The 24,664-nt window shown below is 45.9% G+C and overlaps 1 protein-coding gene across 1 annotated transcript in view; it reads left to right on the top strand.

Annotated features, from left to right (window-relative positions):
- Positions 1 to 263: 263 nt before the first annotated feature.
- The window catches only part of VTN (vitronectin), a 60,472-nt gene continuing 36,071 nt past the window's right edge, over positions 264 to 24,664 (top strand). The window contains exons 1-2 of the mRNA XM_077294496.1: positions 264 to 365; positions 15,149 to 15,268. Of these exons, the coding sequence (XP_077150611.1) occupies positions 299 to 365; positions 15,149 to 15,268 (187 nt within the window). The 5' untranslated portion in view covers positions 264 to 298. The remainder of the gene's footprint in view (positions 366 to 15,148; positions 15,269 to 24,664) is intronic.

Here is a 24,664-nt window from a genome sequence, read left to right as displayed (position 1 = left end):
TTAACATAAAAGTCCTTACAAAAAATTGACACATTTAAATCAAAGCACATCTACATTTATATATAATCTTCATAAAACACAAAGTTAAACTATAAAAGCTAAAAATACCTATGAATATCTTCACTGGGAAAGGATTTTTGTATACCAGGAATTCAGAGGTGGGGGGCTGCGGGGGAGTATAGAAAAATATTTTCATTTGTTGATGTGCGCAAACAAGAGTGATGAAATATCAAACAGTGAGGCAGATAAAACCAGAGGTCAGAAACCACATCATAGGCTGGTATCTGAGAGTCCAGTGATGAGAGCTCCACTGCTCTCTGCTCTGCTGCTCTTGGGGGCAGCATGGTTTGCCAAAGCTGCAGAAGGTAAGTGGACATAGAAATGTGGTTTTGTCTATCTCTAAGGCCTCATTCAGGCATCCTTGCATGCTGTATCGTTTTTTTTCACTGACACAACACATACCTGTTATAATCTATGGTGCTATTCACATGTCTGCTTTTTCCGGTATCATTAAAAGGGCCAATAAAAGTCTATGGGTCAGAGAAAAACACATACAGCACATGGATGGAATCAGTGTGCTGTCCGTATTTAAAGGGAACCTGTCACCAGATTTGGCCGATATGAGATACGGCCATCACCTTTCAGGGCTGATATATAGCATTATATAATGCTGTATATCTACCCCCAACCCGACCTGCAAGAGAAGAAAAATAACTTTTATTATACTCACCTGCGAGGCTGTCTTGTCCGATGGGCGTAGCTGGTCTTGGTCTGGCACCTCCATTCTTCTTGCGATGCCGCCATCTTGCTTGCTTCCTGTGGATGACGCGTCTCCTCGGCATCTTGCTCATGCGCAGTCATCATTCTCTGCCCTGTTGAGGGCAGAGCAAAGTACTGCAGTGATCAGGTGCCGGAAAAGGTCAAAGAGCCCCGGCGCATGCGCACTGCAGTACTTTGCTCTGCCCTCGACAGGGCAGATAAGTATGCCTGCGCAGGAGCGCTGTGCCGAGGAGACTGTGTGGATGACGAAGCAAGCAGGAGGATGGGTATCATAAGAAGATGGGAGGCGCCGGACAAAGACCAGTGACACCCATTGGACCGGACAGGTGAGTTGGTCGGGTTGGGGGCAGTTATACCTCATTACAGAATGCTGTATACCAAACCTGAAAGGTGATGGCCGTATCTCTTATTGGCCAAACCTGGTGACAGGTTCACTTTAACATTGCAATTGATAGAAGCCTTGTAATTTATTTATTTACCCATCCGTAAAAACAATGATGGCAAAAATGGACACACGTCTCATACACTGATACAAAACACAGATGACCCACCGGTACCATTTTTTGACATATGTGTTTAAACACAGACGTGTGAATGAGGCCTAAGTCTATTTAGTGTACGGAGTTCTACTTGATTAGTTTCTAAGTTCATTTTTGTAAATGGTTGACATTGCATAAAAATAGCAGAAGTAATATTTACCAAACCACATAACACTGGAGCAGCTACACTTTAGTAAAAATGAGTATCAGCCCAAATTTACACGTCTGCAAAACACAATGTTATAAGTCATTATTTTTACCTGGATTACCACTATTAGAAACTCTTACTTAGGCCATGTTCAGTATTTGGTCAGTAGTGGGACAATCAGAGGAAAAGTATAATAGAAACCCGTCACCACTTCTGTATTTATCACCCGCTTCTAGTTTTGGCTTGCAAATACTGATGTGAAATACTGAGCAATTGTGAACGTGGCCTTAGGGCTCATCCAGTCTCAAGTGATTTTCTTATACAAGAAATCCAGTGAGTTTTATAGGAGGTTCTTTTTTTTAGAGTTTTGTCAGTTTTTCTTGGATGGAAAGAAAACTGATGAAGGTTTCTCAACATTCTCACATCATGGAGTCTGTAAATAATTGACAGCTCACAGATTGATCCAAAATACATTTTAAAGTCAGAAAAATCTCCTTGATTTTGTGTGGACCACTCGGAGAGCAAAAATACACATGAACAGCTCCATAGACTATAATAGATGCATGTTCTATCCGTGAAAAACACTGATAGAACGAGCATGTGAAAAACTGATGTCTGAATGAGCCCAAAGTGTTTAGAGGTGGCCAAGCATGTGTGTTCTCTGCTCAGTCTCCTCATTTGTGACTTGTCAGAGGAGAAGGATGTCAATGTACATGGTCAGCATCTCCTCAATATGCAATATGGGTATAATTATGTGTTTTATTTTACTAAACATATTTGAGGGGTAACTCCTTTAAGTTCTGCTACTTGAAGAGATTTTTTCAGCTCAAACACTAATGACAATGAATCATATTACATTGTAAACCATAGTTTTTTTTTATTTTTTATCAATATGATTTGCCTGGAACTTCTTTTTTAATACGGGATGCATTGAAACGACAAAAAATTGGTAGTAAAAGAATAAGCTACGTAATGAGCTACTGTTATCTTACATGAAACAATGTGATTTGTGATTTTGTTTTCAGCCTTTCTCTATATTATTAATTATATTTCACAGTTGGATAACTCAGGATATGAAAAAATCCCATTCCTGTTTTTTAACAAAATAATGCAGGGCACTGACCCTCCCAGAGTCAACAGATGTGCAGAAACTGCAAATAAGCATGTGATTGAACCAAGCAAGGACATGACGATCAAAGGGCTTTGGAGTAGATAACAATGTTAAATGTTAAGACAGTTAAATGTCATCATGGACATAACTTCCCAAAAATATGACTGATGGATTTGTTGGAACCCACGATGAAGGAAAGTAACAGTCCACAAATAATGTGTGACGCCGAGAGGCTGGGTAATGAAAAGGTCCGAGGTCAGAAGCCAGGAGGGTACCTCAAATACAGAGGACTGCTAAAAAGAATAGTCTGGTCACTGTCCAGTGGTCAATAGCCAGGAAGACAGCAGATCACTCATAGGATCAAAGCAAATGGATGGTCAGAATGAGATCCAAGGCCTGGCAGCAGTAGATCAGTGCACAGAGGAACCAGGCAAACATATACCAGTGAACAAGAAGCTACAATTGGCACTAGTCAGGGGCAGAGAACTGGCTAATTAGCCAGGTAATTACCTGAACAGGAGGCACCTGGATGAAGTTCAGGTAACACCCAAACTCCAATTGGATGGCTAAACTGTCAATAAAGACACTGACAGCTCAGCATGTTCCAGCATTTGATTGGGCAGCTGAACTGTCCATCAAATACTGGCATCCCAGCATGCCCCAGCTCTAGATGGGATGCTAGACAATAATTCATATTCATCAGGATCCTTTGAAGCGTTCCAGAGTTATAACTTCATAAAAGTACAGTGGTCAGAATTGTAAAAATTGGCCCCGTCATTAACGTGCAAACCAACCTTGGGGGTAAAGGGGTTAACATAACCTTACTGGCAGTAAAGCTCCAGATCTTTTTCCTGATGATTTTCCTCAAAGGGTCTTGTCCATAGTATCAGTTCCCCTCTTGACTTGCATCTGCATATGGTCTCTGCAGCTCCCCCACTGCCGCAGGGCCGAGGGGTACCCGGTACCGGGCCTCTGAGTCTCTGCTCTGGGGTTGTCACGGTGGCTAGACCCGGTCCGTGACCCTGCTGAGGGGCGCCCAATGAAAGGGTGTACGAGATGGTGGTGATGTTGTAGTGGTGCGGTGCAGGTTGCAGTAAATAACGAGGACACCAGGTTGCAGTCTCTTTACCTCTTTACTGAAGGCTTCAAGATCCTCAATCCGGAATATGGTTAACCGGGCTGCGCAAGCCTGGCCGGTCCGATGGCACATCCAGAGTTCCCTTTACAGGTGGAAATCTGTGCCTACCCTCTAGCGCTTGTGTGTTGTAGTCCTTCCCTGCTGAGCACCACGGGATAGTCCTCACAACTGTTGTGTCTGTTTCTCGTGTTCCCTCACAACTCGATTCTGATGTTCTTCCACGTCCCCCAGATCTTATGGTTAGTACGCACCCGTATGACGGGGAGGCTCGGAGCTCTTCCGGGACTCTAGCATCGCCCCACTCCTGTTGTTACCCCCCTGTGTCTTCCTAGGTCAATTGGGTGAGACAGCCCGCCTATAACTGACTGTCCTGCCGTAGGTTTGAAGTTTGGCTTGGAGCTCTATACTTCCTCGGCGTTCCGGCCACCGGTTATGCGCCTCAGTAGGATGTTGCCTCATCTTACAGCACGACTCCTACTGGTATTCTCCTTGTTGCGTTGATCTCGTTTCTCACTCAGCACAATATACCTCGCTTCTTATCCTTTCTTGGGGTACCGCCGCTATATCATGCAGGCGCAGTCCCGTAACGTTCTCTCTGTTTGCTAGGCCTCTGTCAGGATCCCACCCCTCACAGGGACCCCTCTGAATCTTCCCCTACAACACCCTCTGCCACAAGGTGCCTGGTTCCAACCCAGTCAGCTTTCTCTCTAACTTCCTGCCTAACCCCCAGTTTTACCAGATTGTGAGGAGTGGCCTAATAAATAGAACCCTTAGCTCCCCCTGGAGGCCAGACTGTGAAATGTATTGGTGTCTGTGATACCTGGTCAGATGAACTCCTTCAGTGCCATCAGACGTACCATAGCCCCCCTTAGTGGCGGAGCAACAGTACTGCAACGACCAGGACTCAGGGGCGCTGCACTCCCCCCCGGTTAAATCCAGTACTCCTGGACTGGGAAGAAAACAACAATACATGTCAGCAAAAAGACATACAATTTTGAAAATGCAAGTACAAGTAAACTTTTTAACAGAGCTTCCCTTTATGGGAGGTGAGGACACTTGAACGTTACAAACATGGTTAAATACTTTAAATAACATACTATAAATACTTTTCTTACCCAACCGGGTATTCTACTAAGTGCAAAATCTTTGAACAATAATTTAACTTTGCCTTTAAGGACGTACTCGTTGAATCCACTAAAGACCTTCTTATAACACATTATAAGGCTAATCAACTTTTATGCATTCTCCTTCTTTACATCTGCAGGACCGCCTGTCCTAACTGCTCCAGACCTACTGCCTCTCCTTTCTGTTACAGGACCGCCCCTTTCCGCCCGGGCCTACTGTCTTTCTACTACTATACACAGTATAGAACATATCATCCATCTTTCAGTTCGGATTACTGAGCCATCTCTGTATGGCTCCTAAGAGGACTCACCAGTAACCCCTACGGGTTCACTTCCTGTCCTCATTTTCTAGCACATTATTAAACATTTTCTATTAAATACAACATTAAACTTCCTTTATTACTTTCTTACTGACTTGTATGCAGGACGCTATGTCTACCCCTACGGGTCTGCTGCATCTTTCTTCTAGCTTTCACCTTTACAGGACTTTATTTCAGAGCACATTACCAACATTTCTTACAATCAACTAGTTAGTTACATTTAACTTCTTCTTTCAAGACATTATTGCCATTTAACCATCTTAAGGCAACACTGTTCATAAGTGCAATATGTGAACATTCCCTTTAAGAGGGAACCAAGTCTCTATGAGGTAGTGCAACTTCTCAAGCTGCAAGTCTGTTCGCAGTAAGGACTCCGATGCTGGTTCCTAGACCAGTGTCTTCGCAAAGAGTCCTTTCTTTATGTAAAACCAGTAGAGAGCACCTTTAAGAAGGTGCAAACTATTTACAAAAAGTTTGTAATCATGCATTGTTCATGATTCAGCAGTTCTTTCAATGATGAATAAACAGGAAACAAAAACAAAAAGCAGAAGAAGGGATCCTGTTATGATTTTCCCAATGGCAGGGAAATCAAAATAACAACGGACTAGCTCTCGGGTGATGGGAACTAAAGTGACCGTGACCTGAACCTGACACGACACTGGAAGTAGCCGGGGAGTGTTTCCTACGATGCCCTAGACACCACGCGCCAGCCGGAGATCTAACTACCCCTATCAGAGGAATATACAGGCCTGCCTTACCTCCAGAGATGAACCCCAAAAGGAGATAGCAGCCCCCCACAGATATTGACGGTGAGTCAAGAGGAAAAGACATACGTAGGATGAACAGCAGATTTAGCACAGTGAGGTCCGCTTACTAGATAGCAGAAGTACAGGAAAGAGTCACTTCACGGTCAACTTCAAAACACTACTCAAAAACACCATCCTGAAATTACTTTAAAACTCCAGTGACAACTCATGCCACTGGAGTGGCAATTCCAGTCCACGAGAGCTTCCAGCTACAGAGAGTCACATTGCAAATAGCTGGACAAAAATAGCATAAACTAGAAACAAAATTCAACTTAGCTGAACAGGATCTTGAGGCAGGAGAATGCAACAGAATGCTACTGATACATTGTTGGCCGGCATCAGACCAGCAGCCAAGCAGCCTTAAATAGGAAACTCCCCTAATGGGTGTCAACAGGTGATCAAGGATAGAAGAAGGCAAATAAGTGGCACTACCATAAAACACCACCGGGGGAGCCCACAAACAGAATTCACAACAGTACCCCCCCCTTAAGGAGGGGGCACCGAACCCTCACCAGAACCACCAGGGCGATCTGGATGAGCACTATGAAATGCACGAACCAAATCAGGAGCATGAACATCAGATGCTGTCACCCAAGAATTATCCTCCTGACCATAGCCTTTCCACTTAACCAGATACTGAAGTTTCCGTCTGGAAACACGGGAGTCCAAGATCTTTTCCACCACATACTCCAACTCACCCTCAACCAGCACAGGAGCAGGAGGATCAGCAGACGGAACAACCGGCACCTCATACCTCCGCAACAATGACCGATGAAAAACATTATGAATAGTAAAAGATGCTGGGAGGTCCAAACGAAAGGACACAGGATTGAGAACCTCCAGAATCCTATAAGGGCCGATAAACCGAGGCTTAAACTTAGGAGACGAGACCTTCATAGGAACAAATCGAGAAGACAACCAAACCAGGTCCCCAACACAAAGACGAGGACCGACACGCCGATGACGATTAGTGAACTGTTGAGTCTTCTCCTGGGACAACTTCAGATTGTCCACAACCTGTCCCCAAATCTGATGCATTCTATCAACCACAGCATCTACTCCAGGACAATCCGAAGACTCCAATTGACCGGACGAAAAGCGAGGGTGAAACCCTGAATTACAAAAAAATGGAGAAACCAAAGTAGCAGAACTGGCCCGATTGTTAAGGGCAAACTCTGCCAATGGCAAAAAATCAAGCCAATCGTCCTGATCAGCGGACACAAAACACCTCAAGTAAGTCTACAAGGTCTGATTAGTACGCTCAGTCTGGCCATTAGTCTGAGGATGGAATGCAGACGAAAAAGACAAGTCGATGCCCATCCTGGCACAGAACGCCCGCCAAAATCTAGACACAAACTGAGTACCCCTGTCAGACACTATATTCTCAGGAATACCATGCAAACGCACAACATTCTGAAAAAATAGAGGGACCATCTCAGAGGAGGAGGGCAATTTGGGCAAAGGTACCAAGTGAACCATCTTGGAAAAACGGTCACACACCACCCAGATGACGGACATCCTACGAGAAACAGGAAGGTCAGAAATAAAGTCCATAGAGATGTGCGTCCAAGGCCTCTTAGGAATAGGCAAGGGCAACAACAACCCGCTGGCCCGGGAACAGCAGGGCTTAGCCCGAGCACAAACATCACAAGACTGCACAAAAATACGTACATCTCGAGACAAGGAAGGCCACCAGAAGGACCTAGACACCAGATCCCTGGTGCCAAAAATTCCAGGATGACCTGCCAACGCGGAAGAGTGAACCTCCGAAATAACTCTACTGGTCCAGTCATCAGGGACAAACAGTCTACCAGGCGGACAGCGATCAGGCCTATCCACCTGAAACTCCTGCAAAGAGCGCCGCAGGTCTGGGGAGACAGCTGACAATATCACCCCATCCTTCAGGATGCCAGTAGGTTCGGAATCACCAGGCGAGTCAGGCTCAAAACTCCTAGAGAGGGCATCCGCCCTCACATTCTTAGACCCAGGCAGATATGAAACCACAAAGTTAAATCGAGAGAAAAACAACGACCAGCGCGCCTGTCTAGGATTCAGACGCCTGGCTGACTCAAGATAAATTAGATTTTTGTGGTCAGTCAAGACCACCACCTGGTGTCTAGCACCCTCAAGCCAATGACGCCACTCCTCAAATGCCCACTTCATGGCCAAGAGCTCCCGATTTCCAACATCATAATTTCGCTCAGCGGGCGAAAACTTTCGAGAGAAAAACGCACATGGTCTCATCACTGAGCAGTCAGGACCTTTCTGCGACAAAACTGCACCTGCTCCGATCTCGGAAGCATCTACTTCAACCTGGAACGGGAGCGAAACATCAGGCTGGCGCAACACAGGAGCAGAAGAAAAGCGGCGCTTAAGCTCCCGAAAGGCCTCCACAGCCGCAGAGGACCAATTAGCAACATCAGCACCCTTCTTGGTCAAATCAGTCAAAGGTTTAGCAATGGCAGAAAAACCCGCTATGAATCGGCGATAGAAATTAGCAAATCCCAAGAATTTCTGAAGACTCTTTAGAGAAGTAGGTTGTACCCAATCACAAATAGCCTGAACTTTAACAGGGTCCATCTCCATAGATGAAGGGGAAAAAATATATCCCAAAAAGGAAATTCTCTGAACCCCAAAAATACACTTTGAGCCCTTCACAAATAGAGAATTAGCTCGTAAAACCTGAAAAACTCTCCTGACCTGTTGAACATGAGATTCCCAGTCCTCCGAAAAAATCAAAATATCATCCAAATACACAATCATAAATTTATCCAGATATTCACGGAAAATATCGTGCATAAAGGACTGAAAAACGGAAGGGGCATTCGCGAGACCGAAAGGCATTACCAAATACTCAAAATGGCCTTCAGGCGTATTAAATGCGGTCTTCCACTCATCCCCCTGCTTAATCCGCACCAAATTATACGCACCACGTAGATCGATCTTAGTGAACCACTTCGCCCCCTTTATGCGAGCAAAAAGATCAGTCAGTAAAGGTAACGGGTACTGGTATTTAACTGTAATCTTATTCAGAAGTCGATAGTCGATACAAGGTCTCAATGAACCATCCTTTTTACCCACAAAGAAAAACCCTGCCCCCAGTGGAGACAAAGAGGGGCGAATATGACCCTTTTCCAAAGATTCTCTGATATACTCCCGCATAGCAGTATGTTCAGGTACAGACAAATTAAACAAGCGACCCTTAGGAAATTTACTACCGGGAATCAACTCAATAGCGCAGTCACACTCTCTGTGAGGGGGGAGAGAATCAGTTTTAGGCTCCTGAAAGACATCATAAAAATCTGACAGAAATGCTGGGACCTCAGAGGGAGTAGATGAAGAAATGGGAACCAAAGGTGCATCCCCATGAATCCCCTGACATCCCCAGCTCAGCACAGACATTGATCTCCAGTCCAAGACTGGATTATGAATTTGTAACCATGGTAATCCAAGTACTAATACGTCATGTAGATTATATAACACAAGGAAACGAATAATCTCCTGATGGTCTGGGGAAAGATGCATAGTCACTTGTGTCCAATATTGTGGTTTATTGCTAGCCAAAGGTGTAGAATCAATACCCTTTAAGGGAATAGAAACCTCCAGAGGCTCTAAATCAAACCCACAACGCTTGGCAAAGGACCAATCCATGAGACTCAGAGCGGCGCCAGAATCCACATAAGCATCCACAGTAACAGATGATAAAGTACAAATCAATGTCACAGACAAAAGAAATTTAGACTGCAAGGTACCCATAGAAAAAGATTTATCAACCTTTTTATCAACCTTCTTTATGCGTTTAGAGCATGCTGATATAACATGAGCTGGATCTCCACAATAGAAGCACAACCCATTTTTGCGCCTGTAATTCTGTCGTTCGCCTCTAGACAATACACTATCGCATTGCATATGCTCTGGTGCCTTTTCAGAGGTCACCGCCAAATGATGCACAGGTTTTTGCTCAGAAGATACCGCCATATGGTGCACAGGTTTTTGCTCAGAAGATACCGCCATATGGTGCACAGGTTTTTGCTCAAAAGATACCGCCATATGGTGCACAGATTTTTGCTCAGAAGATACCGCCATATGGTGCACAGATTTGCGCTCCCGTAAACGCCGATCAATCTGGATAGCCAATTTCATGGCATCATTCAGACCTGTAGGCACAGGGAACCCCACCATGACATCCTTCACGGCATCAGAGAGACCTTCTCTGAAATTAGCTGCTAGAGCGCACTCATTCCATTTAGTAAGCACCGACCATTTACGAAATTTTTGGCAGTATATCTCAGCTTCATCTTGCCCTTGGGAAAGAGCTATCAAGGCTTTCTCAGCCAAAATCTCTAAATTAGGTTCTTCATAAAGCAACCCCAAAGCCAGAAAAAACGCATCTACATTTAATAACGCAGGATCCCCTGGCGACAATGCAAATGCCCAACTTTGTGGGTCACCCCGCAATAGAGAAATAACAATTTTAACCTGTTGCGCAGGATCACCAGCAGAGTGAGATTTCAGAGACAAAAACAATTTACAATTCTCTCTGAAATTCAAAAAACGGGATCTGTCTCCGGTAAAAAATTCAGGCATAGGGATCTTAGGTTCAGACATTGGAGCACGTATAACAAAATCTTGTAAGTTCTGGACCTTTGTAGCCAGGTTATTCAGACCTGCAACCAAACTCTGTGGATCCATGATTCAAACAGGTGTAACCAAAGCCATTCAGAGATTAAGAGGAGAGGAAAAAAAAAAAAAAAAAGGCTGAAGACTGCAGTTTAAGCAAGGAGTACAAATAAGCACTAAGGTGCACTTTCCAAACACAGAAGGAAAAAAAAACCTTTTCATATCCTTTCCTGCTTTAGTGCATAGTTTTAACACATGTGGGCCGGCCAAACTGTTATGATTTTCCCAATGGCAGGGAAATCAAAATAACAACGGACTAGCTCTCGGGTGATGGGAACTAAAGTGACCGTGACCTGAACCTGACACGACACTGGAAGTAGCCGGGGAGTGTTTACTACGATGCCCTAGACACCACGCGCCAGCCGGAGATCTAACTACCCCTATCAGAGGAATATACAGGCCTGCCTTACCTCCAGAGATGAACCCCAAAAGGAGATAGCAGCCCCCCACAGATATTGACGGTGAGTCAAGAGGAAAAGACATACGTAGGATGAACAGCAGATTTAGCACAGTGAGGTCCGCTTACTAGATAGCAGAAGTACAGGAAAGAGTCACTTCACGGTCAACTTCAAAACACTACTCAAAAACACCATCCTGAAATTACTTTAAAACTCCAGTGACAACTCATGCCACTGGAGTGGCAATTCCAGTCCACGAGAGCTTCCAGCTACAGAGAGTCACATTGCAAATAGCTGGACAAAAATAGCATAAACTAGAAACAAAATTCAACTTAGCTGAACAGGATCTTGAGGCAGGAGAATGCAACAGAATGCTACTGATACATTGTTGGCCGGCATCAGACCAGCAGCCAAGCAGCCTTAAATAGGAAACTCCCCTAATGGGTGTCAACAGGTGATCAAGGATAGAAGAAGGCAAATAAGTGGCACTACCATAAAACACCACCGGGGGAGCCCACAAACAGAATTCACAACAGGATCCCGGGTAAACAAAGGGATCCCTTTAAGAGTTAACCCTGATCGGGTTGTAGCAAAAAGCAGGGAAACAAGCAGTTAACTATTTACATATCCATGGCATCGAGGTTTACTCTCGCTCTGGCGGCCGTAGCTCCGCATAGACCTCGCTCGGCAAGGTGATCGGCGAGATCGGGGCCTTTAAGAAGTGCTCCATACCCGGGGCCTGATCCCAGGGTGTAAGGCGCTGGAGTCTATAGGTCTCAGGGAGAGGGGGTGCCGCGACGGGGCCTATCAGCAGGTCCTCTGCTGGCGGGGCAGGGTCGTTCTTCATACCTGCTTCAGATGCGGTCCCTCCGGTGCCGATCTGCTCCGTCTCCGCTGGGATCAGGAACGCTGGTTGCAGGGCCTTGCGCTGCGGCGTTGTCATCTCTGCTTGCAGCATCCCGCTTTCCGGCAGGGCCTCGCTTTCCAGCTTCAGAGCGCTGGAACTTCTTTCCTGCTCCAGACCAGACGAGGCTGCCGACAGGCGTCTGGCGAGGCTCCCGATGAAGGTCTTCTTCCACCCGGCCTCAGTGCTCAGCTGTGTCCGCAGGAGTCGGTCGCCAAGCTCATCCACTCCGGCCTGCAGGAAGTCAATATCAGCGGTGGAGGCCTGGTCACGGTGCCCCTCAGGGTAGCTGGGGGAGTCCTCTGCTCCTACCCCACGCTCCGGCTCCGGGTGGCTCGCCATGGCGTCCTCCATGTCACTGACTTCTTCTTCCTGGCCCTTTTCCCGCTCTCTCCTCCGTGGGCGGTTTCGCTTTCTCTGTCTCCGCCCACCATTGAGAATCAGGAGGCGGATCTCGGCTGCTGACGGACACGTCCTCACGGTGCAGAAATATTTAGACTGGGCGGCCATTGTCTTTCGCGCTCTCCAGCTTGTTTACGCCCACTCCACGCCCTTCTTCTTCTCCTGCGCTCTCCTCAGCGCTGTAATGGCGGATTTTGGCGGCAAGTGGCGCGGCACAGTCTTTGCAATAAGTCACAGTCCAAGTATAATAAATCACAGTTCCAAGGCACACATGACCTGATTCTTCAGGCTTAAGTAGATCCTGTTCGTGATGCCAAAATTGCAGCTCCCCCACTGCCGCAGGGCCGAGGGGTACCCGGTACCGGTCCTCTGAGTCTCTGCTCTGGGGTTGTCACGGTGGCTAGACCCGGTCCGTGACCCTGCTGAGGGGCACCCAATGAAAGGGTGTACGAGATGGTGGTGATGTTGTAGTGGTGCGGTGCAGGTTGCAGTAAATAACGAGGACACCAGGTTGCAGTCTCTTTACCTCTTTACTGAAGGCTTCAAGATCCTCAATCCGGAATATGGTTAACCGGGCTGCGCAAGCCTGGCCGGTCCGATGGCACATCCAGAGTTCCCTTTACAGGTGGAAATCTGTGCCTACCCTCTAGCGCTTGTGTGTTGTAGTCCTTCCCTGCTGAGCACCACGGGATAGTCCTCACAACTGTTGTGTCTGTTTCTCGTGTTCCCTCACAACTCGATTCTGATGTTCTTCCACGTCCCCCAGATCTTATGGTTAGGACGCACCCGTATGACGGGGAGGCTCGGAGCTCTTCCGGGACTCTAGCGTCGCCCCACTCCTGTTGTTACCCCCCTGTGTCTTCCTAGGTCAATTGGGTGAGACAGCCCGCCTATAACTGACTGTCCTGCCGTAGGTTTGAAGTTTGGCTTGGAGCTCTATACTTCCTCGGCGTTCCGGCCACCGGTTATGCGCCTCAGTAGGATGTTGCCTCGTCTTACAGCACGACTCCTACTGGTATTCTCCTTGTTGCGTTGATCTCGTTTCTCACTCAGCACAATATACCTCGCTTCTTATCCTTTCTTGGGGTACCACCGCTATATCGTGCAGGCGCGGTCCCGTAACATTCTCTCTGTTTGCTAGGCCTCTGTCAGGATCCCACCCCTCACAGGGACCCCTCTGAATCTTCCCCTACAACACCCTCTGCCACAAGGTGTTGCCTGGTTCCAACCCAGTCAGCTTTCTCTCTAACTTCCTGCCTAACCCCCAGTTTTACCAGATTGTGAGGAGTGGCCTAATAAATAGAACCCTTAGCTCCCCCTGGAGGCCAGACTGTGAAATGTATTGGTGTCTGTGATACCTGGTCAGATGAACTCCTTCAGTGCCATCAGACGTACCATTGCCCCCCTTAGTGGCGGAGCAACAGTACTGCAACGACCAGGACTCTGGGGCGCTGCATCTCCTTAGCTCAGGTCATTGTAGACTAGCTACTGTATCTGAGACTGGTGAATTTTTTTTTAAATGACACTTGTTTGCAAAAGTGGTCAGGAGGGTCCTTAATCAGCCCTAAAAAACTTTGTAGCAAAAGTTTTGTCCAAACTTCCGGGTTGTAAGATTCTGGCATGGAAAGCAGGATCTCACCTATGTGGCCCCCCTCACTGTGATATCTCTCATGTTATCACAAGAACTCGCTTTTTGCACTATCCCAGCACTACCAAACACTTTAAAAGAAGAAAGTGGAGTCTGGGCTATCCACAACAGGTCCAAAGGCCACCCCCGGACTGGTGATAGCGACTCTAAATGCCTGCAGAGACAACTTGGAAATTATCTACCTACTCCTTAAAAACAAGGAGCACTGGGTCCTGGGTTCAAATCCCACCAAGGACATCTGCAAGTGCTTTGTATGTTCTCCCCGTGTTTGCTTGGGTTTATTCCTGGTACTCAGGTTTCCTCCCACACTCCAAAGACATACTGATAGGGGATCTAGATTGTGAGCCTCAATGGGGACAGCGATGGTAATGTCTGTAAAGTTCTGCGGAATAAGATAGCGCTATATAAGCAACGCTTGTTTGTATTGCTGCTGTAATACCGTAATTTCCCCAGGGATCAATAAAGTGTATCGTATCGTTTCGTAATATAAATAAATAAATATAAATAAATAATGGGAACGTGTGGGATCTGTGAAAAAAGCAGATACCACATGTACTGAAAACACAGATGTGTGAAGAGGGCCTTATTCTATGGACACTTTTCTGTCCATTAACTTCCATTTATTTTAGCTGCCATAAACAATGTGCTCCCTGATGTACGATCCATGCAGACGGTACTGGTGGGAGGTGAGCGCCTCTAAAGCCGGGGTCACAGTTGTGAGTGCAATGCGGGAAACTCGCGCTAGTCTCTTGCATCAATACCCAGCACTGCCGCCGGCACTTGGGACTGGAGCATGCGGCTGCATGTATTTCTGTGCAGCCACATGCTCCAGTCCTGAGTGCCGGGTATTGATGCGAGAGACTTGCGCGAGTTTCTCGCATTGCACTCACAAGTGTGACCCCGGCATAATGCTGTAGCGCTTACTGCAGTTTTTAAACACATATAGGTACAATATATTGGCCTGTCTAATTCTATGGAGAAATGTCCTACTGCCTACCATGGGCTGCACTTGTGGCTATCCTCCAAGAACCTGGATGGCTGATTATCATTAGTATGCTATCTTACTGTCATACCTAAACTGTTACAGTAACTTCATCTTTCACACAATGTAACGTGTCTGAACTATATTTTTCCTGCCTTCTTGTTACAGAATCCTGTGTAGGGCGATGTTTAGATGGATTTAATGGAGACAAGAAATGCCAATGTGATAACTTATGCATATACTACAAGAGCTGCTGCCATGACTACGTTTCAGTCTGCAAACCAAAGGGTAAGAATTTAATGGGAGTCTGTCAATCCAGAAAACGCATGGTCAGGCGAGTTTAGTTTTTTTTGTGCATCTGTTTTTCCTCCTCTTCCACCTCATTTTTATTTTTCTGTTGCCATAGCCTTATGAGGACTTTTTTTTTTGCTGGATGAATGTTGAATAACACCACTTATTTTACTACTTAATAAACTGAAAAATGTTAAAGATGAGAAAAAAACTATTACACCATTATTGTTTGGATTTTGTTGGTTTTTTGCGGCATTCACTATGAGGTTAACCAGCAGTATAATTCTCCAGGTCAGTAGAAATACGGTGGTGCCAAATTTGTAAAGTTTTTTGTTATTGAAAGGGGATGTATCAGAATATCTTTAAATAAATGTTTTGAATTCATGTTAAAAAGTTTATTAATAAGTGTATAAAATTAAATGGTAACTTTTTTTAATTAACTCTTTAGCTCACAATACGACCGCTGATCGGTAAAACCTTTATCAATAGGTGGTTTCAGAGGCGTAGCTAGGGTTTTGGTCCAGGGGGGGCGAAGCTTCTGAGTGGGCCCCTAACCAGGTAACCTTCATTACAATTCAGTGATGCGCCCTAATAGTGGAGGAGAACCTCAGCAGATGACCGCGCTGTTACTGGAAATATTCGCTATATAAAGACCAACATTGATATTACCGCCATATGGTCAGTGGTAAATACCAGTCTTACAGAACATATAACAGATCACTGCACAGTTACAGATAATGACTTACCTCTGACGTTCTTTCTGATAGAATTGTTCATTTTTCCCGTCTTTTCCATCTGGCCCAGACCGACATGACAACTTCTTCCAGCTACAACTCATCTGCAGAGAATACAACAAAGACATGTTTCACTTCTCACATTCCAGCACCATCACCATCTATTCCCAACCTGCACAAACTCCTCATCCTGCTGATACCCCAATACTGAGCCGCTACTGCCGTATGTGTCCTTATTACTGCCCCTGATACCCCAATACTGAGCCGCTGCTGCCGTATGTGTCCCTATTACTGCACTGATACCCCAATACTGAGCCGCTGCTGCCGTATGTGTCCCTATTACTGCACCTGATACCCCAATACTGAGCCGCTGCTGCCGTATGTGTCCCTATTACTGCCCCTGATACCCCAATACTGAGCCGCTGCTGCCGTATGTGTCCCTATTACTGCACTGATACCCCAATACTGAGCCGCTGCTGCCGTATGTGTCCCTATTACTGCACCTGATACCCCAATACTGAGCCGCTGCTGCCGTATGTGTCCCTATTACTGCCCCTGATACCCCAATACTGAGCCGCTGCTGCCGTATGTGTCCCTATTACTGCACTGATACCCCAATACTGAGCCGCTGCTGCCGTATGTGTCCCTATTACTGCCCCTGATACCCCAATACTGAGCCGCTGCTGCCGTATGTGTCCCTATTACTGCACTGATACCCCAATACTGAGCCGCTGCTGCCGTATGTGTCCCTATTACTGCACCTGATACCCGAATACTGAGCCGCTGCTGCTGTACGTGTCCCTATTACTGACCCTGATACCCCAATACTGAGCCGCTGCTGCAGTATGTGTCCCTATTACTGCACCTGATACCCCAATGCTGAGCCGCTGCTGCCGTATGTGTCCCTATTACTGCACCTGATACCCCAATACTGAGCCGCTGCTGCCGTATGTGTCCCTATTACTGCACCTGATACCCCAATACTGAGCCGCTGCTGCCGTATGTGTCCCTATTACTGACCCTGATACCCCAATACTGAGCCGCTGCTGCCGTATGTGTCCCTATTACTGCACCTGCTGTGTGGTTCTCTGTGCCCTCTAAATTCTAAAGCACCCCTCTATAATATAGTAATGCCAGGTGCAAGTGCCCTAGAAAACAGTGCCCACATTTTGTCCCCTAGAAAGTAATAATGCCCTCTGTGTGTGACCCTTTGATAGTCACAGTAACCTGAGTTCCCCTGTAAGAATAAGTGCCCACTTTACATTTAATAAAGTCCCGAGTCTCCCCCACTGTACAGCTCCCCTATACACAGTATGATGCCCCCTCACTGTATATACTGACCCGTTAATATCCCCCAAACTGGCTCCAACACTGTATGATGGCCCCGTCGCTGTAATCTCCACACTGAATGATGGCCCTCTAGATAGCCTCCATATAGCATAATACACCAGATAGTCCTCAATATGGTATAATACATTCCCCATAGGCCTCCATATAGTATCATGCACTCCCCATAGGCAGACCCTATAGTATAATGCCCTTCACATAGGAAGACTATATAGTATAATGCAGCTCCCATAGGCAGCCTCTATAAGGAAGGCTGTAAATGTGTCCCCAATCCCCTCCGCAAGGCATAAAAATGACCTCTCATTATACTCACCAATGGCTCTCACCAAGGCATAGCTGCTCTTGACTTAAGATCGCCATCCTCCATTACTGCTTCATCTGGATGACACATTCTACGTCATCCACACAGTGTCACCCATTACGCTCCTGTGCAGGCGCACTTCTCTGTGGGCTGCTGAAAGCAGAGCCAAGTACTGTAGTGCATGTGCGCTGGGAAAGGCCAAAGGGCGCTGATGACCTGGAAATAAAGCTGGCGCATGCGCACTACAATACTGTGCTCTGACTTCAGCAGGGCAAAGAGAAGTGCACCTGCATGAGAGTGCGACAGAGGACACTGAATGCATGATGTAGGATGCATCTTCCACACGAAGAGGGACAGCGATCACAGGAAGAGGGTCGGAGCCGGAACAAGACTGACGCCCGGACTGCGCCATCCGTGATTATAATAACAGCTCTTTTTTGTGCCTTGCATAGAGGATTGGGGACATAGAGAGCATTCTAGAACACTGTGTGAGGGCGTACAGATGCTGGCCGGACCTTATATGGTGACAGACTCCCACATGTAAAAGCCGTCCTGCAAGATTCCAGCCGCTCGCAAACTTAAGAAAATAATCATTCTCCTTCTCATAAGCTAATCAGCAGTAAATAAATTATGTGCGAAGACACTTATCGATCACATGTCAGTGTTCAGTGTCTGTCCAGATTGCAGGATAAACAAGACATACAAGTTTAAAGGGAACCTGTCACCCCATTTTTTAAAGATGAGATAAAAATAGCATTAAATAGGGGCAGAGCTGTGCTTTACATTAGTGTCTTTTTTGTGCCTTTATTCCCCAGCTATGCTGCCGAAATACCTTTGTAAAGTCGCCATTTTGGGCTGTCACTCACGCTGGTCTGGTCAAATGGGCGTGGTGTCAGCGCTGTTTCTTCCCCCAGATCTTGCTTATCTGCCCGTTGGTGGCGTAGTGGTGTGCGCATGTCCAGCTGCCGAATCCACTGCGCAGGTGAAGGAAAAGAGCGCGATCTGCGCTATTCCCCTGGTGATCGGTGGGGGCGGCCATCTTCCTGAGGCCGCGCGTGCGCAGATGGAGTGCTCGGCTTCCCGGGGCTTCAGGAAAATGGCCGCCGCGATCTCCATCTGCGCACGCGCGGCATCCCGCGGCCATTTTCCTGAAGCCCCGTGCAGCAGAGCACTCCATCTGCGCACGTGCAGCCTCAGGAAAATGGCCGCCCCCACCGATCACCAGGGGAACAGCGCAGATCGCGCTCCTTTCCTTCACCTGTGCAGTGGATTCGGCAGCTGGACATGCACACACCACTACGCCACCAACGGGCAGATAAGCAAGATCTGGGGGAAGAAACAGCGATGTCACCACGCCCATTTGACCAGACCAGCGTGAGTGACAGCCCAAAATGGCGACTTTACAAAGGTATTTCGGCAGCATAGCTGGGGAATAAAGGCACAAAAAAGACACTAATGTAAAGCACAGCTCTGCCCCTATTTAACGCTATTTTTATCTCATGTTTAAAAAACGGGGTGACAGGTTCCCTTTAAGAACCTTCATTGCTTTATATACTGTGCCTGTATGTATGTATTCAAGGCAACAGATCAGACATATCAAATAGCAAATGACATGTGCCAAGATACTCATCATGCTGTGTGGAGAGTGTCCTCTGGTCCTGGGGGCTGCTCCTCAGGCTCCTCCAAGTCAGATGCTGCAGACATCATGTGTAGGCAGTGAGCTCAGCTCACAGTCAGAGGCAGAGTCCCCCTGCGTCCCCGGCTGCTGCTGCTGGAGCCGCTGCTGCTGCTGATCACTTCTCTGCAGCACAGGAGCTTTGAAGCAGAGCGCGCTCAGCCGGGATTGGGTGAGTGGCCTCCCTTCCCCCTCTCCTCCACAGACTGCAGAAGAGCGATCACATGACTCACTCCCTGCACTCTGATTGGAGGCCTTCTCTTCCTTCTCTCTGCTGACCCCCTCCTGTGAGCGTTTGTACCGTGCATGTTACTTTAGCTACATACACAGTACAAACGCAAGGGAAATAAAAGATAATCATTGCCCGGAGGCAGGGGCCCCCGCTGGCCCTGACAGTAGCGTAGCTCCGGGTGGGCCCCCTCAGAGCACAGGGCCCGGGGCGACCGCCCCCTCTGCCCCCCTGGTAGCTACGCTACTGGGTGGTTTAAATGCTTATTTAGACATGCAGACCAAAGTGATCGATACACACTGAGAGATCTGTAATAGATTGCTCAGTGTGTATAGGCTGCCATGGTTCTCCAAACCACCGAGAATGATAACACTGGTCAACGCAATTTTTCTGGCAAAAGGTTTTAAAACATATTTTAAGTCAATTTTGGCTGCTGATTCCGAATATAAACTCCGTTTTTGGCTATCACATCAGGATTTCGAGATTTTCAATTTTTGATGAAAATTACTCCTATCTAATGTTTTATGATAAAAACACATGATTTTCGATACTACATTGTATGTTTTTAATCAAGGAATAACAAAGATTACAAAGTCTATGTACAGCAAATCAAATATACTTACAGAATTAAACTACAAAATATAAAAACACATATATATGACACACAGATGAATGGCAAATGGCAGTTATTTGAACTTTATTTTCTTGGCTGATCAGTGATGTACAGCTTCTGGGTTGTTTCTCATCAAGCTCCAGCAATAGTCAGCCATCATATGTGAGTCCCACCGGCCTTGATACCGTTCTTCCATTGTTTTAATGTCCTGATGAAAACGCTCCCCTTGTTCCTCGCTCACATCCCCAAGGTTCTCTGGAAAAAAGTCCAAATGGCTGTGTAAATAGTGAATCTTGATACTCATTCTACATCCAAGATTTCACAGACTCATTAGTAGCTCTTCCACAATCTCTTCATAGTTGTCTGCTTTCTTATTCCCTAGAAAATTCTGCACCACATTACAAAATGCATTCCAAGCTCTTTTTTCTGGCTCATTCATTGATGTGATAAAATTTGGGTCTCTCATAAGTGTTCTTATTTGAGGTCCATAAAATATTCCAGCCTTTTTCTTCTCTTCACTAAGACCAGGAAAAGTTGAACATATATAGTTAAAGCATTCTCCACTGTGATTGAGAGCTTTGATGAACTGCTTCATCAATCCAAGTTTTATGTGTAAGGGAGGAAAGACAATGTTCTTCCTATCCACTAGAGGATCATGGATGACATTCTTATCGCCAGATGCCAAACTCTGTCACTGAGGCCATTCAGTTTTCACCCAATGCTCTGCTGTAGCTCTACTGTCCCAGTAGCACAGAAAACAAGGGTGTTATCACAACAAATGGGAATTATGCATGTTCAAAGAAAACAAAGATATTCTCACATTTATTGGGAGACTAAATGAAAACTAAATTTACCTTAGTGAACCGTATAAACCGGCACTTTTCATACACTACTTATATTTATCAAAAACATGATGTGATAGGGAAATTATAAGATCAGATTTGAATTCAGCACCCTAAAATTAGTCTAAAACTGTTCTTAAAGTCCATGCCAGAAATTTTTTTTTTGTAGATCAGTGTAATATTTGCACTGCACAAAAGATCATTTCACCCAGTGAAGAAGCATTTGCTCTTTCATTGTGTGATCAGTAGCCTGTTTACACTGCAAGATTATCGTGAAACAGTAGCGTAGCTATGGAGGGGGCAGAGGGGGTGGCCGGAGCTACGCTACTGTAACTGTATTGGTACAGTTAGATTCTGTGGCAGAGCAGGGAGAATCGATCTCCCTGCTCTGCCACCCGGCCGCTATGTGGCCTCTGAGCAGTAGGGGAGGGGGGGGGGCCCGGTGTCAGCAGTGGCCCCCCAGCCCATCATCGCAAGTTCAACTGTATCGGCTGGATGCCGATACAGTTAACCGCATTGATGAGAGTGGAAGCGTTACACTCTCTCTCCCATTATCCCCCTCTCAGCGTTTGACGTCCCTGATGCAGACACTGACAGGAGTTGCGATGACGTCACTACTCAGCACCTGTTGTCCAAAGATGTGCGGATGCATGGAGCAGCGGAGGAACGAGAAGGAGAGGTGAGTATTGGATTTATTCATTTTTTATGGGGGTGCTTTATATTACATAGACTCTGCCTATAGGGGGCTGCATTATACTATAGAGGCTGACTATGAGGAGTGCATTATACTATATAGAGTCTGCCTATGGGGGGTGCATTATACTATATAGAGTAAGCCTATGGGCAGGGCATTATACTATATAGAGTCTGTCTATGGGGCTGCATTTTACTACAGAGTCTGCCTATGGGGGTGCATTATATAATATAGAGCCTGTCTTTAGGGAGCACATTATACAATATAGAGTCTGCCTGGAGGCGGGTGCATTATACTGTATAGAGTCTGCCTGGAGGGGGGTGCATTGTACTATATAGAGTCTGCTTATGAGGAGTGCATTATACTATATAGAGTCTGCCTATGGGGAATGCATTATACTATATAGTGTCTGCCTATGGGGAATGCATTATACAATATAGAGTTTGCCTGGGGGAGGGGTGCATTATATAATATAGAGTCTGCCTGGGGGTGATGCATTATACAATATAGAGTCTGCCTGGGGGGGTGCATTATACAATATAGAGTTTGCCTAGAGGGGGGTGCATTATACTATATGGATGCCTATGGGTAGTGCATTATACTACAGTGCCTTGCGAAAGTATTCGGCCCCCTGGAACTTTTCAACCTTTTTCCACATATCATGCTTCAAACATAAAGATACCAAATGTAAATTTTTGGTACAGAATCAACAACCAGTGCAACACAATTGTGAAGTTGAATGAAATTTATTGCATATTTTACATTTTTGTGGACATTCAAAAACTGAAAAGTGGGGCGTGCAATATTATTCGGCCCCTTTAACTTAATACTTTGTTGCTCCACCTTTTGCTGCGATTACAGCTGCAAGTCGCTTGGGATATGTCTCTATCAGTTTAGTACATCGAGAGACTGAAATTCTTGTCCATTCTTCTTTGGCAAACAGCTCGAGCTCAGTGAGGTTTGATGGAGATCGTTTGTGAACAGCAGTTTTCAGCTCTTTCCACAGATTCTCGATTGGATTGAGGTCTGGACTTTGACTTGGCCATTCTAACACCTGGATATGTTTATTTGTGAACCATTCCACTGTAGATTTTGCTTTATGTTTGGGACCATTGTCTTGTTGGAAGACAAATCTCCTTCCCAGTCTCAGGTCTTTTGCAGACTCCAACAGGTTTTCTTCAAGAATGGTCCTGTATTTGGCTCCATCCATCTTCCCATCAATTTTAACCATCTTCCCTGTCCCTGCTGAAGAAGAGCAGGCCCAAACCATGATGCTGCCACCACCATGTTTGAGAGTGGGGATGGTGTGTTCAGAGTGATTAACTGTGTTGCCCTTACGCCAAACATATCGTTTGGCATTGTTGCCAAAACGTTCGATTTTGGTTTCATCTGACCAGAGCACCTTCTTCCACATGTTTGGTGTGTCTCCCAGGTGGCTTGTTGCAAACTTTAAATGACCCTTTTCATGGATATCATTGAGAAATGGCTTTCTTCTTGCCACTCTTCCATAAAGGCCAGATTTGTGCAGTGTACGACTGATTGTTGTCCTATGGACAGACTATCCCACCTCAGCTGTAGATCTCTGCAGTTCATCCAGAGTGATCATGGTCCTCTTGGCTGCATCTCTGATCAGTCTTCTCCTTGTTTGAGATGAAAGTTTAGAGGGACAACCGGGTCTTGGTAGATTTGCAGTGGTATGATACTCCTTCCATTTCAATATGATCACTTGCACAGTGCTCCTTGGGATGTTTAAAGTTTTGGAAATAATTTTGTATCCAAATCCGGCTTTAAACTTCTCCACAACAGTATCACGGACCTGCCTGTTGTGTTCCTTGGTCTTCATGATGCTCTCTGTGCTTTAAACAGAACCCTGAGACTATCACAGAGCTGGTGCATTTATACGGAGACATGATTACACACAGGTGGATTATATTTATCATCATTAGGCATTTAGGGCAACATTGGATCATTCAGAGATCCACAATGAACTTCTGGAGTGAGTTTGCTGCACTGAAAGTAAAGGGGCCGAATAATATTGCACGCCCCACTTTTCAGTTTTTTAATTTCCACAAAAGTTTAAAATAACCAATAAATTTCGTTCAACTTCACAATTGTTCCACTTGTTGTTGATTCTTCACCAAAAATTTACATTTGGTATCTTTATGTCTGAAGCATGATATGTGGGAAAAGGTTGAAAAGTTCCAGGGGGCCGAAAACTTTCGCAAGGCACTGTATATTGATGACTATCTGGTGCACTATACTATATGGAGGCTATCTAGGGGGCCATCATACAGTGCGGAAATTACAGTGAGGGGGCCATCATACAGTGTTGAACCATACCTCCCAACTTTTGACGATGGGAAAGAGGGACATAGTTTGGCAAATTTTAGGCCACACCTCTGACCACACCCATTCATAACTAGTCACACCCATATCCACGTCCCAATAACACCCATTTAGCACTGCTGATCACACTGTTTCATAAAGAATAATTATAAACAAAAAAATATGGCCACACAGTGCTCCATACTGTATAATGGCCACACATGATGCTCAATACTGTATAATGGCCACACAATGCTCCATACTGTACAATGGCCCCACATGATGCTCCATACTGTATAATGACCACACATTATGCTCCATACTGTATAATGGCCCCATATGATGCTCCATACCATATAATAACCACACATGATGCTCCATACTGTACAATGGCCCCACATGATGCTCCATACTGTATAATGACCACACATGATGCTCCATACTGTACAATGGCCCCACATGATGCTCCATACTGTATAATGACTGCACATGATGCTCCATACTGTATAATGACTGCACATGATGCTCCATACTGTATATTGGCTGCACATGATGCTCCATACTGTATAATGACCGCACATGATGCTCCATACTGTATATTGGCTGCACATGATGCTCCATACTGTATAATGA

Source organism: Ranitomeya variabilis, chromosome 3 (genome assembly GCF_051348905.1).
Source record: "Ranitomeya variabilis isolate aRanVar5 chromosome 3, aRanVar5.hap1, whole genome shotgun sequence".
Taxonomy (NCBI): domain Eukaryota; kingdom Metazoa; phylum Chordata; class Amphibia; order Anura; family Dendrobatidae; genus Ranitomeya; species Ranitomeya variabilis.
This window is presented reverse-complemented; position numbering and strand designations above follow the sequence as displayed.